The following is a 15,460-nucleotide window of genomic DNA, read 5'->3' as shown; positions in this document are numbered from 1 at the left end:
TAATGATCTTCAGACGAAGGTCATGAAGAACACATCAGATAAACATATTAACATTATCCATTCATATATTTATCCCATGATAAACATATTAACATTATCAGAATTTATATTACATTGATACCTTCGGCTTGTTTGAAGGTGATGACGTGAGAGCAATTACAATCCAGCGTGAACAATACGAGGGTATTGTTCATCTATTTGTAGGCAACCATAAGGGTTCGTACGCTATTACATTTATGCCCTCAATAATTACATACAGAGCTTACAAGATGTCACAAGGGCTACATCGTCATTTGTATTTAATAACTTGAGCAACACCTTCTCCTTGCATCGTCTCATTGTTTCGTCGTGACGAAGCCTGCTTGACAAAGTGTGCTTCGTTGTACTTTGTTTTCGTTGTGCCGAAGCCACGTTATCTACCCATTTCACCATGACGAAGTCTGTTGGACGAAGCTTGCTTCGCTCCTCTTGTGTTATACCAAAGCTTTTCTGGTGACAAAGCTCCTGTAATATTTAGTAGTATGCTGAAAGCAAATGGATAGCTGTGTTTTTAGTACCATTGGAAGAGGAAGACCCCCAACACTTCCAAAGACTCGGCGCACGGAACACGGGGGCCACTGTCGCTACCCGTGCTTTGTTGTCAAAGTAGACCCATGTAAACCGCCCTAGGGCGCCTGGTCCCACTTGTAAGCTATAGTGTAGGTAGAGTTAATGGTGTATCCATCCGTGTTGTACCTAATCACATTGTAATGACATGTAATAACCCTTTGAAGGGGAATATTCTAGGGATAACGTAGGTAACCAGGGGCATAATTGTATTTACCAAGGTGAGACCGCCCCCTGGTTACCTATAAATACCCCCGTACTGTATCCTAATTCGAGATGCTGAAAAACACTGTTGCTCTAATACACCGTGTTGTCAAGCATCAAATCATCCCCGTTCTCCTACTGTTTGGATTAGCTTGACCATGTGTCAGCAAGTTCCAACAGGAGGATCACAAATATGCTCAATTTGTGCTAGAAATTGCCAAGAGAGGTCTCGCACACGAGCACCACTTCTATTTATATGTTCCAAACATTTCTAGTCGTTTTGTGCAAGTAACACAGCTTCTGCGCACACGCAGACAGTCTGCGCCCTCATGTCGAATGGTCCCTTGTACACAGTAACAGTTATATCCTCGTTTGAAACCTGTTAGAGTTGTCAGATAAAGGCTAGCCCATATGGTCCGCCACCCACGGCCGGACGATCTGAGATCTGGCAACTAAACTCACCTGAGCTCCGATTAGACCACTTTAACACGGGCAGATTGTTCGCCCTCCAAGACCGAACGGTCCGCCACCTGGGAGACATTACTGTCCAGACTAAAACCCCGAACAGTTCATAGTACACTTGATCAAAAACACATAGTGTTGGGGACTTGTTCTCAAATGCTATGAGTTAAGAACAAGGCAACACAAAATATTAAATGTTAATGTCCTTCGTCCTTCGAAGCATTATTTCCCTTAGGATATAACGATCTTCGGACGAAGGTCATGAAGGACGTACCTTCATCATCACGGTATACGTTAATGAAAGACAGAGCATATGAAACATGAAGATAACATGAATAATCATATAACATCATTCACATATCTTCATTATATAATCTTGAATAGATAAAGACAATATTTAATTACATTTGTGCCTTCGGCTTGATAGAAGGCAAAAATCCAAGCGTGGCGCACGAGCGAATACAAGATAGCGTGAACAGTACAGGGGTACTGTTCATCCATTTATAGGCACAGGACGCAGCCTGTGAGGAATTACATTCATGCCCTTTACAAATGATTACAATCATAATACAAGCTATCATGGACCGATTGGTCATTTCATCTTTAAGTCGGTACATCCGGTAGTACGCTATGAAGCTCTCTGATTGGCAGCTTCGGCTTTGCTTCTGTGTCGATCTTCCGAAGGTGTTTATTCTTATGGGACCTTCGGCGACGAAGCAGACCCCCAACACATAGTCTCTGCCCAAAATATTTTAGCACCTGTGGACGGTCCGCTGACCCTGGTCAGGTCTGTACAACCATACAGGGGCTTGTGTAAACATGCAATCCCTCTAGTTAGGACCGCGGACGAGCCGACCCTAAGGTCCAGATGGTCTGCAATACAAGAGCTCAAATTACTCCGAGAAGGACCACTTCTGTTGGTCCACATAGTGAGTCACGGACAGTCTGCCAATCCCGGTCGAACGGTCCGTTGACCAATGAACCACTTAACTTTTCAACCACGCTTTTGAAAAGATTTTAACTCTCGAAATCGGAAGCGTTGTTAGTCCTAATACAAATGCAACTACTAGATGCTCTATGAGGCATGCGTTTGGTTGCAATGACAGGACGGGATGGGATGGGACGATCCCTCAAATTAGGTTGTTTGGTTCTGGGTCAAGGGTTAGGACAGGACTATCCAGTGTTGTCCCCTATTGTCCCTCAAAATTGGAGGAATGAGAGAGGACGTCAGGGGACGACCCTGTCCTAGCTGTCCCGCAATCAAACACACCCTAAGTTTCCCATAGATAAATGTCATTTACCTCTCTTGATAGTACGACTATTTATCCGACTAATTCGGTCAATTTCTTCTCTAAACACCTTGTGACCGGAAAAAACAAAAGGGCTATTTAAATTTGTACCCTCAGTTTTATAACCTTCCTCATTTTTACTCTTAATTATGTTTTTTTCTTAGTACCCTTAGAAAAAATGCAGGCAATACGTAAAAATATATACACTACCTTATGCTGTTCAGCAATTGGCCAGATCCAGTTCTGAGCGAAGTCGAGGACGATCCAGTCGAGCTTCCTCGAGAACGCGGACGCCTAGCCGGCGGCAGCACAGCCCCGATGGCAAGGCGCTCGAACGGCGCGGCGAGGCCGTCGAACGCCTTCTGGAGGAGCCCGACCTTCTTCGGAAGGACGTCGGCGGTTGACTCGGCGCCCTCGGGGAGGCCATCGACGCCGGGCAGGTCCAGCCTGACGATGCATAGGTGCGCCGCGAGCTCCAGCGGGATGGAGCCCTGCAGCTTGGCGGCGTTCCTCGGCGTGGAGACGAAGGTGACGGCGTGGCCGCGCCGCGCCAGCCGCTTGGAGAGGTCCAGAAACGTGATCATGTGGCCGAACGCCAGTCATGGGAACACGACGATGTGGAGAGCTTGACATTCGGTCTATTAGGTTAATTCGGTTCGGTCTATTCGAGTTTGTGAAATTTCAGGTTTTGAAAAATGAGAACCGAAATTTTCAAAAAAAATTAGGAACCGAACCCGAATAGACTCACAATTTCGGTTCGGTCTATTCGGTCCACCGAATAGACCCAAATTATAGAGAGACTAGTATATTTTGTCAAAATATATACAATGAATAATTAATTGAAAGTACTATTATTACAACAAGTGACTATAAAATTAGCATACAAAGATATATATATTATTGTTAAGATGATATTATTATTTCTAGCTAATAAGTTCATAAATCATATAATAATATCATCACATATTAAGAGCTTTTTTATATTTCGGGTTATTCGTTCTATTCGGGTTTTAAAAGTTCAGAATCGAACCCGAATCCATACCCCGAAATATAGCACGTATAGGAACCGAATCCGAACCCAAAAACCCAAATAGACCGACAATTCGATCTATTCGGGTTCGGTTCAGGTTCGGGTTCGGTTTTAAACTGCCTGTTTGGTTGATGTGCGGAAGGTTGCAGCTGCACTCGCGGAGTCTCAAAGTGCATATTGTTTGGTTTACTTCTCTCAGCGTACTGGTTGAACGGATGCAAAAATAGATGGCGAGCCAGGCCCGCGTGAGATGCTCCCAGCGCGCGTACGCCGGCGTGCAGTCCGGTGGCATGCTGTTGCATGTAGTTGCACGCAAAACGAGAACGCATTTATATGTTCTTGCATCATATCTTTTAAATAAAAAAGTTAATCATCGAACCGATTTTATATTCGTGTTCCTGGATTTTTTTTGAACAAAACTAGACCACACATGCTATATAATATTTAAAGATTTATTTATTCACTTTTCTCTAATACATGTTTTGGTGTAGATAACCAAACACAGGTTATATTTGTCCTGAATGTAATAATACAACCAACCAAACAAAAGCATATGTACATACCAAGCTTGTACACAAGGAGCCTGACCCGTCGGATATGAGCCAGCCTACCTGTGTACAACAACCAATCAGACGGAAAATGTCCACCCCTATTCTTGGGTGTCGTCCTCTTCCATGGCCAGCCACTGTAGAATCTAGCAGGTAGCTTGACTACTGCGTGCGCAGATGAAATGGTACGGCAGCACCTTTGATATGAAATCAGATGACACCGGAGGTTTCTTCTACTCAGATTATTCGGATCGGATGCACGCAGATGTGTTTATAATTCGTATGTCCGCTCAGCCAAGAGGGCTCAGGTGACCCCTACACGTTGGCATGGATACAGAGGACCCGTTTGATTCTGCACCAGTGTGGCCCGTACTGACAGACTGGGCCAAGCCAGATGTGTGAGGTGCAATTATTTTGTGTTTTGGTATTGTTGCACCAAACAGATCAGGCCAACACGGTCTCTTGTTTGTTTTGCTGCACCATAGGCCGGTCATTAACACTGACAAAAGGTGCAACACACCAGCTAGGCTCTCAAAAACGACTTTGAATTTTATTGCTTGGGAGCTGGACCACGGGTGCTTCAAATACCATGATAGCCACACCCAAAACAAATAAACCACCAGGCCAATCATAGTGTCCGTTTATTTTGGCTTTTTGTTGAGGAGCTTTTCTGACAATTGGTTGTGACGTTGTGTGGAGAATCTGACTATATGGAAAATATGAGTATCATGGAATTACGTACGGAAAAAGATGAAGTAGTCTATAGGGTTTAGGATTTAGTAAGTGACGGATTCCTTCTATTATGACGATTCGATCGATTAGGTGTTCATGTTCATTTTAGACGGTTTTCACCAAAGCGATTCTCATAAAAACAGACTGAAAAACTAAACGTTTGGTATTCTGCAGCAGCTTTTAGCGTCCAAAATCAGAAGAAAAAAAAACTAAAACAAACATGCCCATAATCTGATAGCTTGTCAAGGCATCTGAGTTTGGGAAACAAATAGGCCCGCATTAGGGACAGTTTGTTTCCATAGTGCTAAAATTTAGCACATGCTATATTTAAACACCTTGCTAAACTTTAGCATTTAAGGGTTGTTTGGATACAAGTGCTAAACTCCTAATTAATGCCCTAATTAATACCTCTTTAGCACAGTTCGATGGGGGAAGAGAAAGCAACAGTTGGACCATGGTGGGGGAGAGAGAAAGGGGTTATGATCACTTTTAACACATTTTAGTATCTTTGGTGGAGCTAAAATGCTAATGTGTGCTAAATAGTAGCACAACACTTTTTGTCAGCCTGTTTGGTCCCTCATGTGCTAAACTTGCTAAACTTTAGCAAAAAAGTTTAGTGCTAAGGGAAAATAAACATGACCATAGTTAGGTCCTAGCCCACTCATATACCATTCTCATGGTCTTTTTGTTTAGCCCCTAAGGAAAATAAACTTTAGTGACTAGTGAACTTTAGTCACTTTTAGCCCCTAAGGACATGTACAACCTAGAGACCCTAGAACGGTTTTCTAAATACAAGAGACAGCTAAGAGACTGCATAGTATAATCCTAAGTGTCCTTGGATTATAAATGTAGTTAAGAGACAATAAATATAAATAGTCGTGAAGAGACCGGCTCTTTGTGAAGAGCTCGTCTCTTGATTTTTTCGCTTACCCCCTAGAGACCTCTCAAGAGACGCCTCAATTAATGGGGTTGTACATGACCTAAAGAAGCAAACAAGGTAATTAGAAGCCTCCAACTAAAGTTTAGTCCTCTAGTCACCAAGGGGTTGACTAAAATGACTAAAATGACATTTTTACTGCATTTGCCCTGCCCTCCTTCCTTGTGCCCTATAAAATAGAGGTGATGCAGTCTTTATGTATAGTAATTAAAGCTTGCAGGTGGTAGACTAACCGTAAAGAATCGACTTTGGGGATGTCCATTCATAGCTCTCCCTATGTTGCCAGTTTTGTCTTTAATTATCAGTTTTCTTCATTACCGTTTGCTTTGCAGGTTGAAGATGATGGTTCGATCGTTAAGATCGGTCATGAAGAGAAGCTTGATGACTACATGAAGTCCTTTGATGATCTCCATGGTTAGACGTTTAACTGCAACTGGCAATGTTTTCTTGGGACAATTAAATTTTCTTTGCCGTTTTGCTTTCTTATGGTTGTTATGGAATTTTACTGGATAGTTAGTTGGGTCTGTTGGTATATCCTCCTAAACTTTCTGTCATTACTGTTAGTTTTGGCACTAGATTTGTTCTCAATTGCTATTTAGGAAAGTTATTGGATAAAGGGTTATTTGGCACTAGGTTTGTTCCCAATTGCTAATATTTTATCGAATAATTTGTGTGTCATCACAATTCACAATCATATATGTTTACAGTGATATTTTGCCACATATTTTTTGAATATCATAGTGATGTTTGTCCTTCAGTATCTATATTTTACACTAATTTTAACTCATATGGCAACGCACGAGCACAAACCTAGTACCAAATGAATATCACTTAGGTTGTCTCCAACAGCTTACTTATCCTATTTCATCTCATATCTTTAAACTTCACTTTATAAATATTGCAGTTTATATATGCACAATATGCTAAAGACAGCCTTAAAATGGTAACCTTAGTTATCAACCCAAGGGGTTTTGGTGTCTTCATCGTCCTTAGTTGGCTTAGACCTAACAGAAGTTGCCAAAACTCATGTTCGCGTGTTATAGGAGGGATACAGGCATACAGCATTGGTTAACTTCATCAAATAGATCTTTGGAAAAAAAAGGGAAAGTTGATAGATCCACTACCAACCTGCTATATGCTAACTTGTGTCCACTTAATCAAATCAATGCCAGAGAACAGAGTTGAAAACTGAATATTTCTACCCTATCCGGATCATATGACCAGTTTATATAAAACTATCCCTAGTACTCGCTCGGTTCCTAATTATAAATTATTTCGGATTCCTATTATAAGTTGTTTTAGCTTCTTTAGATACATATTAAAGATATGCACTATGATATACACCATAACTAGACAGACAGTAATATTTTGCTCCTTGCTTGAATTCATAGCTCCGATAGTAAAATTTTACTAGTGACGCGCAATATGCAAAGAGAGATAGTGGCCTAGTGGGGGCAATATGCTCATTTTTTCCAGCAAAACTTTACCTGCATATTATTGCGTATACTATTTTAAGTCCTCAGTATATAAGGAAAATTGTACAGATCCAAAACAACCAAAAACTGGTGTACTGTGTCAAGGAAGAATGATGGTGCAACGAATGATAGATTCGACTGGAAACCAAACTTACATATACTCTAATTAATTGAATCCCCTCAAACTTCCCGTAGCATGAAAGCCAAAAGAAAAGGAGTAAAAAAAAGATACTACCATTGTTTTTAGCCATTAGCGACAATTTCGTGGATCCTGTCACTGATCTCTGGATCGTCAGATCTAACTGCCAGCTTCATGGCCACCTCCTTCGGTGCACTAATTCCAAATGACAGTCTCACCAAGACTTTCACGTTGCCAATAAACACACCAGAGAGCAGACAAGTGTGCGACCTTGAATTGCTTGGGACCACGTCAGTTCCCTACAAGCCAATGGTGAAATAAGCCATCATTTAAGGTGAAAACCAATGCTCATTCCTGCACCGGGCATAAATATGTGAAACAGCCAGGATTCCAAAATCACGGCAATGACACTTTGAGCTGTTGGTTGCTTGAGCTATCAATACTGCTAGATTTTATGGAAATTCAAAAATTGTCGAGTATCAGGGAAGGAGATACAACTTAAATTTCTTAGTGATCAGGACTGTTAATTGGTACAGGCCTTGGAGTTTATTTAAATAATAAAATCCATTTTTTTCTCCACATGAGGTAGAAACCACTATAGAACTTTTTAAGAAAATTTTTATTACAAATCAATTTATTATTGTATGACCGTGGCATTCATTTGACAGTAAAAAGAATGATAAAAGAGACTAACCTCACAAGGCTGCATGCCAAGGATGCTTATAACAGCACTTACAGCCTCAGCCAAACTCTCCCTTACTCCAAGCCCATACTCGTCAACTCGCTCAGTCTCTGGATCCATGTTTTCCCAGGCATTTCGGAAGTTAGATACTCCCACCTTCAACATATAATCAGCAGAAACGATTTCAAGATCTTCAAGCTGGTACTCATCCTCGACACCATCATCTTCAGCTTCACCCGTGGATGGATCAACCTGAAACACAATAAATGAGCCAAAATCAACAAATTACCGTTTGCCACTTCAAATGGAAAGGCATGAAAGCATTTCACAAATTATCTGAACAGATTATGTGCATATATGTCATATGATGATCTTTATCAGAAGAGTACAAAGGCAGATGTAGATCCCAGTTTACTGCATTTGCAAGAAGTCAAGGGCATCCAATTAACAAATTATCAATTTCACTGGAAACTCAAAAGAACCCTGAAGCTCAATATATTAGTTTGTATAGCAACAAAGAAGATAGAACTGATTTCGAGCTCAGCATATTTTAGGTATAGATCAACTAATGTTTAGACAAAAACACTATCTTATGTTAAATAAAAGATTACAGATAAAAAGTGAGTTCAGCCATGATTACTGGTATGACTAACAAGGGACCTTAGGCTGAAGAACCAGACAGTTCCGTTCAGATTATCATGTTTACGATAAACTTTCATATACGCCTCCCTTTGTTCAGTATGAATGGTTCTTCCCATAGGGAAGGCCTGGTTCAACCTTTTCCCTAGAGGAACAAAAACTGGGTCTGAAAACTTTTTAATATAAACATCACAAGCTAAACATGAAACACTGATTTCTTTTTTGAGGCCTGCTGTTGTTTGGTCTATTTTAGACCTTTTTTCCTATCTTCTTAATATATAAAGGGGCGCAGCTCTCCTGCGCGTTTTCGAGAAAAAAAAACATGAAACACTGATTTCTGGAGTAGACAAGGTGTAAATAATGTCTTCCATTTGCTCATTGGCACTTCTCACACAAAATGCACATAGAAAGATATAAGATGGGGAGCAGCAAGCAAAACACATACCTCCTTAACAAAGAATTTCAGGATATTTGAGAACTTGCCGGTGGCAATGACACCTTCTGGATTTTCAAAAGCCACAAAGGTCTGCCCAGGAGAATCATATGGTAATGATTCTAAAGGCTTTGAAGCAACTTCTAAAAATTCGTCAGCCTCAGAAGCATCAACCAAAACAATAACCTGTGAAATTGAGGAGTTAAAGGCACTGAATCATAAAAACACATCATATGCATGTAAACCTACACACGAAATAAGTTACATACCTGTTCAAGCAATTGTTCAGGAATTGTATTGGTACAGTTGTATTGGAGCACAACATGTCGATCAAAAATATGCTTCACAACATTCACTGAGTATTCGGTCTCAGCTTCAGTCAATTCTACAGGTGCAGATGACTGGAAGAGCGGACAAAAAGTTACAACACATGAAATGAGATTCAGCCATGTCCATAATGTTCATCTTCCATAGAAGAAGTAATATATACCAACCTTAAAAAGCTTTCCAAAATCAGCGAATTCCGGAATGGACGAAAGAAGCTTCTCATACGAAGCATCAACTGTAGAAACAGAGCCACTGACAGCAGATGCTGGACCTGCTGATTTCTTGCCTGTAGACTTTTTCTCCGCAAGGGGTTGGGATTTTGTTTCCTTCGAAACAGATGAAATATCAAAAGGTACATCCGAAGGTTCCTGTCAACAAGTTATGCTAACATAAGATGCAAGCATAATACAGAAAATACATGATTATATTGAAAGTGACTAAGACATACATAATTCCGCAGACTCGTCTCCAAGTTTACTAATGGAACATCAAGTGAGCCGAAGAGAAATTCATTCACATCCTTCTCTGTCTCACCCACTGTAGCTTCCCCACCTAACAATTTGAGGTAAAGGGTCGCTCTATCGCGCACCTATAAGATAAACATATCAAACATCAGCACAAAAAATATTTCCATCTGAAAAAGAAGAATCAAGCAAGATCATTTATTTAAATATAACTTTTGATTTATTATTAACACTTAGAAGCTAAAATGAGGAAGCAAAGCACTAAATGAGGAAAGCACACCACGAAAAGGGTCACTGAATCATAAAAAACAGAACAGATAAGTATCTTCATGGTAAAAGTACCTCGTCATCTCCATCAAACAGGCAGCGTCTCAGGAGCACAAATATGCGAGGCTGGATAAAAAAATTGCAGGTGCAATGAACATTTGACAGATCAGAAACACATTGCAGAGCAAGGACATCATTAAAGTAAAAAAGATGTGTATGTACCTTGAGTGAGTCAACCAAGGCACCAAATTTTGCCAATGTGCTGACTGCACTAGCTCGAACTGTAGCATTTTCAAGTATCACCCTATTGTATATATAGCGTATGTATTTACTGGGATCTGATGTTTTGGGGCCTTCATTTCCCAAAAAGTGAAGTATCTGCCACAAGAGTAAAAGGCAATTTGATTACAATGAAGAAATCACCTGACCTACTAAAGTAGTCCACGAATAGATATTTTACTAGTCTATAATGATAAATGTCAGAATTAACATAGAAAAATACAAAATGAGTTTAGTTGCAAGTTTCAATTCAATTAGCTCATTATATCTACAGAAGCAGAAAATAACCATCTCTAGACAACTCACAGCAGAAGATATATAGTTAGAAACTAAATGTGTTCAGCAGTCACTAATCACTATTTCCATTTGATCAGCCTATTATATATACAGAAACAAAAGAAAAAAACATTTAGACAAAAAATGAAATTAAATCAGTATCTTACAACGGATTTCCAAATTACATGCCTGCAGAATGATTAGTTGATTACCTGAGTGGACAAATAGGTGAATTCACAGTCTTCTATGAATTCGCATAAGTGAAATAAACCGCTTTCCTTCGCATCAGGAATATCTCTAATGAGTATAATAATTGAATCAACTATGGCTTTCTTGTACTCGAATCCTCCCTCTTCCCGTAGAATATTACTCAAGAAGTTCATCCTGGAACAGATAAATGAAAATTAATGCTTATAGATGAAAAAGGTAGTTTACGATGTTTAACAAGAATAGTGCAAACACGCTTCTATATACATACAATGAGCGATATTTCAGAGGGAACTTCAAGCACAGGGATCTTATTGCTTCAACAACAACAATCTTAAACTCATCAGCTATGTCTGACATAAAGTTGGTCATCTGTTTCATTAAACGATCAACACTTGACTCATTGCCTGTCTTCAACAGTGTTGTAATTGCAAGGGTTGCAACGCTCCTGTTCTGATCAGAGATTAAGCTCTCCATGTCTATGTTACAATTTGTGACAGCCAAAGGATGAGTTGATGCAACCTGTACAATTATTCACATGAACAGTCAGTAAATATAATTGAATAACAATGATTCTGACAAGAACACTCCGAGAAATTTGTGCCATACAATCAATAAGAAAAGTGTTATTCCAACAGCAAATCCAGAACACTAAAAGAGCTTTCTAAAAGGGGGATGAATTTTCCACAACAGACAAACCACATAGGAAAAGAGTGTCCTAGTTTCAAATAACATAATGAAAATACATATGATCACCAAATAAACAATAAGTAAAAGATAACTTAATATTACACTCTTATCACCTGTTGTTCCCTATATGCAATAGAAAGAAAAATAACAGATTCAAAACATGTTAAATAAAAGATGCCATTCTGAAATGTCTGATCTTTCGTCAAACAAATATCATCAATTCCGTCCAGTAACCAAACAACATGTGTTCGTCCTACCCAAGGATCAGCTGTTATGGATCACAATTTATAAACAAACCATAGCCCAGGATTCAATAGTCGTTGAAGCACAAAGCATGTGTAAACAAGATTGAACAATCAAGGAGATGAATATATCAGCAGTCCTATCTTCCAGCTATATTACATGGCTACTGAGAGAATTTAGAGAAAGCACAAACTGAATGTTATGTTAAAAAATTATTTAGATACTCGAGATTAGAGTTTAACTTCTTAGGTAACCATTCATGGAAAATACAAAATCCATCTCAAACCAAAATAAGTATTAACTATAAGAACAGCATGGAACCAACATTGATGTGTTATTATATTTCTGTGATGAAAAAGAAACCCATACATTTGAAAGCCTATGATTCTGTATTGGAAACTACTACACAATCAAAAGTTCTACTTAAATGAGAAGAGCATAATACAAAGATCAGCTAGTGTAAAGAAATAAACAGAGCAGCGGACCAACCTTGTTAAGTGTGCGAACAGCTGCAAATCTGAGAACAGGTTTGGATGAACTTAAGAACAACTGCAGCACAGTAATTGCAGGTGTAAGCTCTCGGCTTGTGACACCATTCAGTTCTGTAATTGCTCTTGCAGCCTCAAGTATGACCATTTCTGCTTTATTCCGGAGACAGGACTCAAGGAAATCAAAGAAAGGACGATCTCCACCTTGGTACACACCAGACTCTCTAATCACCTGTAGATGCCAAATATTTCAGATACCGGTGTTCTATATCTACATTAGATCTGGCAGATAAGAAACACGTACCTGGCTAGTGTAGCGAATAAGTAGGCACTGGGCCAACGGAGAGCGAACTGAACCCCTGGTCAAGCTAGTGACAAGCTTGCTGACAGCCAACCGATCATTTTGTCTAATCTGAAACATCAGGTACATGAGAATGAGATTATAACTTATTTGTGCATTAACAAACAACTTGAGCATATCAAAGTGCTCCATGTTGCAAAAGTAACAGACAAACAAGATCTGACTAATTAAGTTTTTTCCAAGTGTATGGTTCATTTTACCATTTGAGGTTGAGGATATTATGGATACGCCCATCTATCCTACTTAAAAGAACACCAAATGTTTAACTCACTTGGTGAAGAAGAGCAAGGGCATGAAATTGCACAAGAGCAGCTCTTGACTGCACAGCCTCTTGAACTTCATTGCTCCATCTTTTTACAACTTCCGGACTCGTCTGCCAATAATACAAACATGTGGAAAACATAATAAAAATATCTATAGCTGCACCAACTAGTAACAATATATCCAACTGGAGCACAAAATATAACTGCAGGACATACTTGAAGCAAGTAGATGCCACTAACAAGGGCCGCACTGGCAACAACAGGATTCTTGTCAACAATGGCTTGCTTCAAATACCTCTCGATTTGGGTGAGAAGGGTTGAGTCAATAATACGACAAAGAACTCTAATAGCATTTGCACGGTACATATCAGTTTTGCTATTCATGTCCTTCATCAAAGAGCTTGTTACTATGATGACCTACACCCAACAGATCACAAATGAAAGTCATTTCCACATTCCACATTATTTGCCAAACCACATAGTAGAAACCAATAGTCACCAACCTCATCGGCTGAAGGTGAGAGTTCCTTGATCATGAGGTACACCATCCTCCTAAGGCCCGCATCTTTAGACTGGAACAGCTTGGTCGTTGCAAAGAAGACCTCTGTAGCCTCAACCTACAATTTTCCACTCATAAAACTATCAAGTAGCACAAGTCATGGACTATAGCACAATGGCCAACCTGCAATTTTTCCACTCATAGAAAACTATCAAGTAGCACAGATCCTGGAGTAGAGCACAATGGCCACACTAATGTATTGAAGAAACTGCACTACATCACATGTGATTATATGTACTCCTGGCCCCCCTTTGTACTTGCAGTGTTTGAAGCATGCATAAGGTCTACTCTACACATTAAGCTAGCAAGTAACTTCTCACCTAATGTTATTCAGGGTACCAGGTGTTGAACCTAACTTTGTAGGTACCAACTTCTTTTCAGAGGACATTGAGTATGGTCAAACTTCACACTAATTTTAAATATATATGACAAGTACCATCAATCTGAATCTAAATAACCAGCCAAATTATGATTTGGAGGACGATAAGTATGGCCAAACTTCACACTAATTTTAAATATAAAAAGAGTACCAGCACTCTGAATCTAAAAACCCTGCCAAATTATGATCGTGGTAGGATAAACGATGTGCCAGTGTACCTTGGTAAAGGTATCACCCTGGTTGAGCAGGTACAGGAGCTTGGTGATAACCTGCAGATACATGAAGAAAACATGAGAAACCACACCTCATTTTGTGAGCCCTCGAATGCATTCGAATCAACATTCGCACAAGCTCGGAGAGATGGTATCGCGTGATCCCGTGGGGAGGCGATGAAATACGATTGTGCAGATAGGCACCTGGCAGCATCGCCGCGCGTCGAGCTGAGGGTCATGGAAGACTCGGGCCTCCTGCAGCACGGCGCCCTTCTCTATGCCCAGGAATGGCGAGTAGTACTCTGCAGCAGCAACCAAGCAAGCCAACAATCAGCCAAGAGCAATGGCGAAGAGCGAGGGAATCCGGGCCGGATCGCCCCAGATCTAGGGCGCGGCGAGCACAGATCTGGGCACATACACGCGCGCACGAACGCACGCAAGGGCACACACAACCGGAGGTGCGCAACGAAGAAACGAGACGAGACAGACGAGAGGCGCTGACGCGCGCGCGCTCACCTTCCTCGTCGAGATCGTCGTCTTTCTTCACGACGAGCGGCTGCGCCATGGCTGCGGCTGCTCACAGGGCCACGAGCGCGAGGGGTTTCCCCGGGGCCCAGGCGATGGCCTCGGTGGATTTGGAGTGAAGAGACGAGGAGGAGGCACGGAGCTTTACGGAAATGGAGAAGCGTGCGGATCTGAATCCAGCGCCGGGAAAGAACCGGGAGAGTGAGGGAAGGGTACCGGTACCACACTGGCACCCAGCGGGTTGATGAGCAGAGTTTCCTTTCCTTCGGATGCAACTCACGGCCTAAAAAAACAATCTAAACTCTACAGCACAACTGATTCAACCAGAATTATATAATAGATCTGCTCTAAAACGAAGCAGAGCTATATTAAACACGTTCTTATTGTAGCATTACATAATCGAACCATAGACTAATCAAATTTAATTGACTTATATCTATCTCGAGTAGATCCCCTATCTCATCCGCTATTTTATCCCATATTTCAAATTTCTCTCTGCAAACAGTGTCAAATAGTATCACCTACAGTTCTACGTCCTCTATTTTTACGTTCTACTGGAGACAGAATATAATTTGTATAACATATTCTATATTGTATTTAATTCACAATAAAAAACTAAAAAACTGATATCTGAATAGTCGTTTGCACCCCTGGTAATTACTTTTACCATTATACTATATTTAATACTTTTAACAAACATCTAAACATTCGATGTGAAAGGTGACGTGAGCTATATGCCAACTC

General features: G+C 40.4%; 2 protein-coding genes across 3 annotated transcripts; both read right to left on the bottom strand.

The window, feature by feature from the left end:
- Positions 1-1,602: 1,602 nt before the first annotated feature.
- Positions 1,603-3,401, bottom strand: LOC109940837 (UDP-glycosyltransferase 91A1). 2 transcript variants are annotated; one of them, XM_020541163.2, is made up of 2 exons: positions 2,772-3,401; positions 1,603-2,145 (listed from the first exon to the last, which is right to left on the bottom strand). In XM_020541163.2, exons 1-2 carry the CDS (start codon positions 3,143-3,145, stop codon positions 2,130-2,132), a joined length of 390 nt encoding a protein of 129 aa, XP_020396752.1. In that variant the 5' UTR covers positions 3,146-3,401; the 3' UTR covers positions 1,603-2,129. The 2 variants fall into 2 exon arrangements, with proteins under 2 accessions (XP_020396752.1, XP_020396753.1); XM_020541164.3 differs by having other exon boundaries at positions 1,631-2,031.
- A 3,975-nt stretch (positions 3,402-7,376) lies between these two features.
- Positions 7,377-14,934, bottom strand: LOC100193726 (Coatomer subunit gamma). Its single transcript, NM_001358873.1, has 18 exons — positions 14,708-14,934; positions 14,396-14,493; positions 14,198-14,248; positions 13,545-13,658; positions 13,258-13,458; positions 13,050-13,151; positions 12,722-12,829; positions 12,419-12,649; positions 11,268-11,518; positions 11,002-11,173; positions 10,457-10,612; positions 10,310-10,360; positions 9,952-10,092; positions 9,671-9,871; positions 9,446-9,577; positions 9,189-9,362; positions 8,117-8,356; positions 7,377-7,721 (listed from the first exon to the last, which is right to left on the bottom strand). Exons 1-18 carry the CDS (start codon positions 14,754-14,756, stop codon positions 7,527-7,529), a joined length of 2,667 nt encoding a protein of 888 aa, NP_001345802.1. The 5' UTR covers positions 14,757-14,934; the 3' UTR covers positions 7,377-7,526.
- Positions 14,935-15,460: the final 526 nt, after the last annotated feature.

This window comes from Zea mays, chromosome 7, assembly GCF_902167145.1.
Source record: "Zea mays cultivar B73 chromosome 7, Zm-B73-REFERENCE-NAM-5.0, whole genome shotgun sequence".
Lineage (NCBI taxonomy): Eukaryota > Viridiplantae > Streptophyta > Magnoliopsida > Poales > Poaceae > Zea > Zea mays.
This window is presented reverse-complemented; position numbering and strand designations above follow the sequence as displayed.

What these genes read in the sequence shown, in the direction of transcription:
- LOC109940837 (XM_020541163.2), bottom strand. Translation starts at nt 3,145, where the DNA reads ATGATCACGTTTCTGGACCTCTCCAAGCGGCTGGCGCGGCGCGGCCAC.
- LOC100193726 (NM_001358873.1), bottom strand. Translation starts at nt 14,756, where the DNA reads ATGGCGCAGCCGCTCGTCGTGAAGAAAGACGACGATCTCGACGAGGAA. An exon ending in TCTCACCTTCAGCCGATGAG is followed by an intron (nt 13,459 to 13,544) that starts GTTGGTGACTAT and finishes TGTTGGGTGTAG; the next exon opens with GTCATCATAGTAACAAGCTC. An exon ending in GTGGCATCTACTTGCTTCAA is followed by an intron (nt 13,152 to 13,257) that starts GTATGTCCTGCA and finishes TATTATTGGCAG; the next exon opens with ACGAGTCCGGAAGTTGTAAA.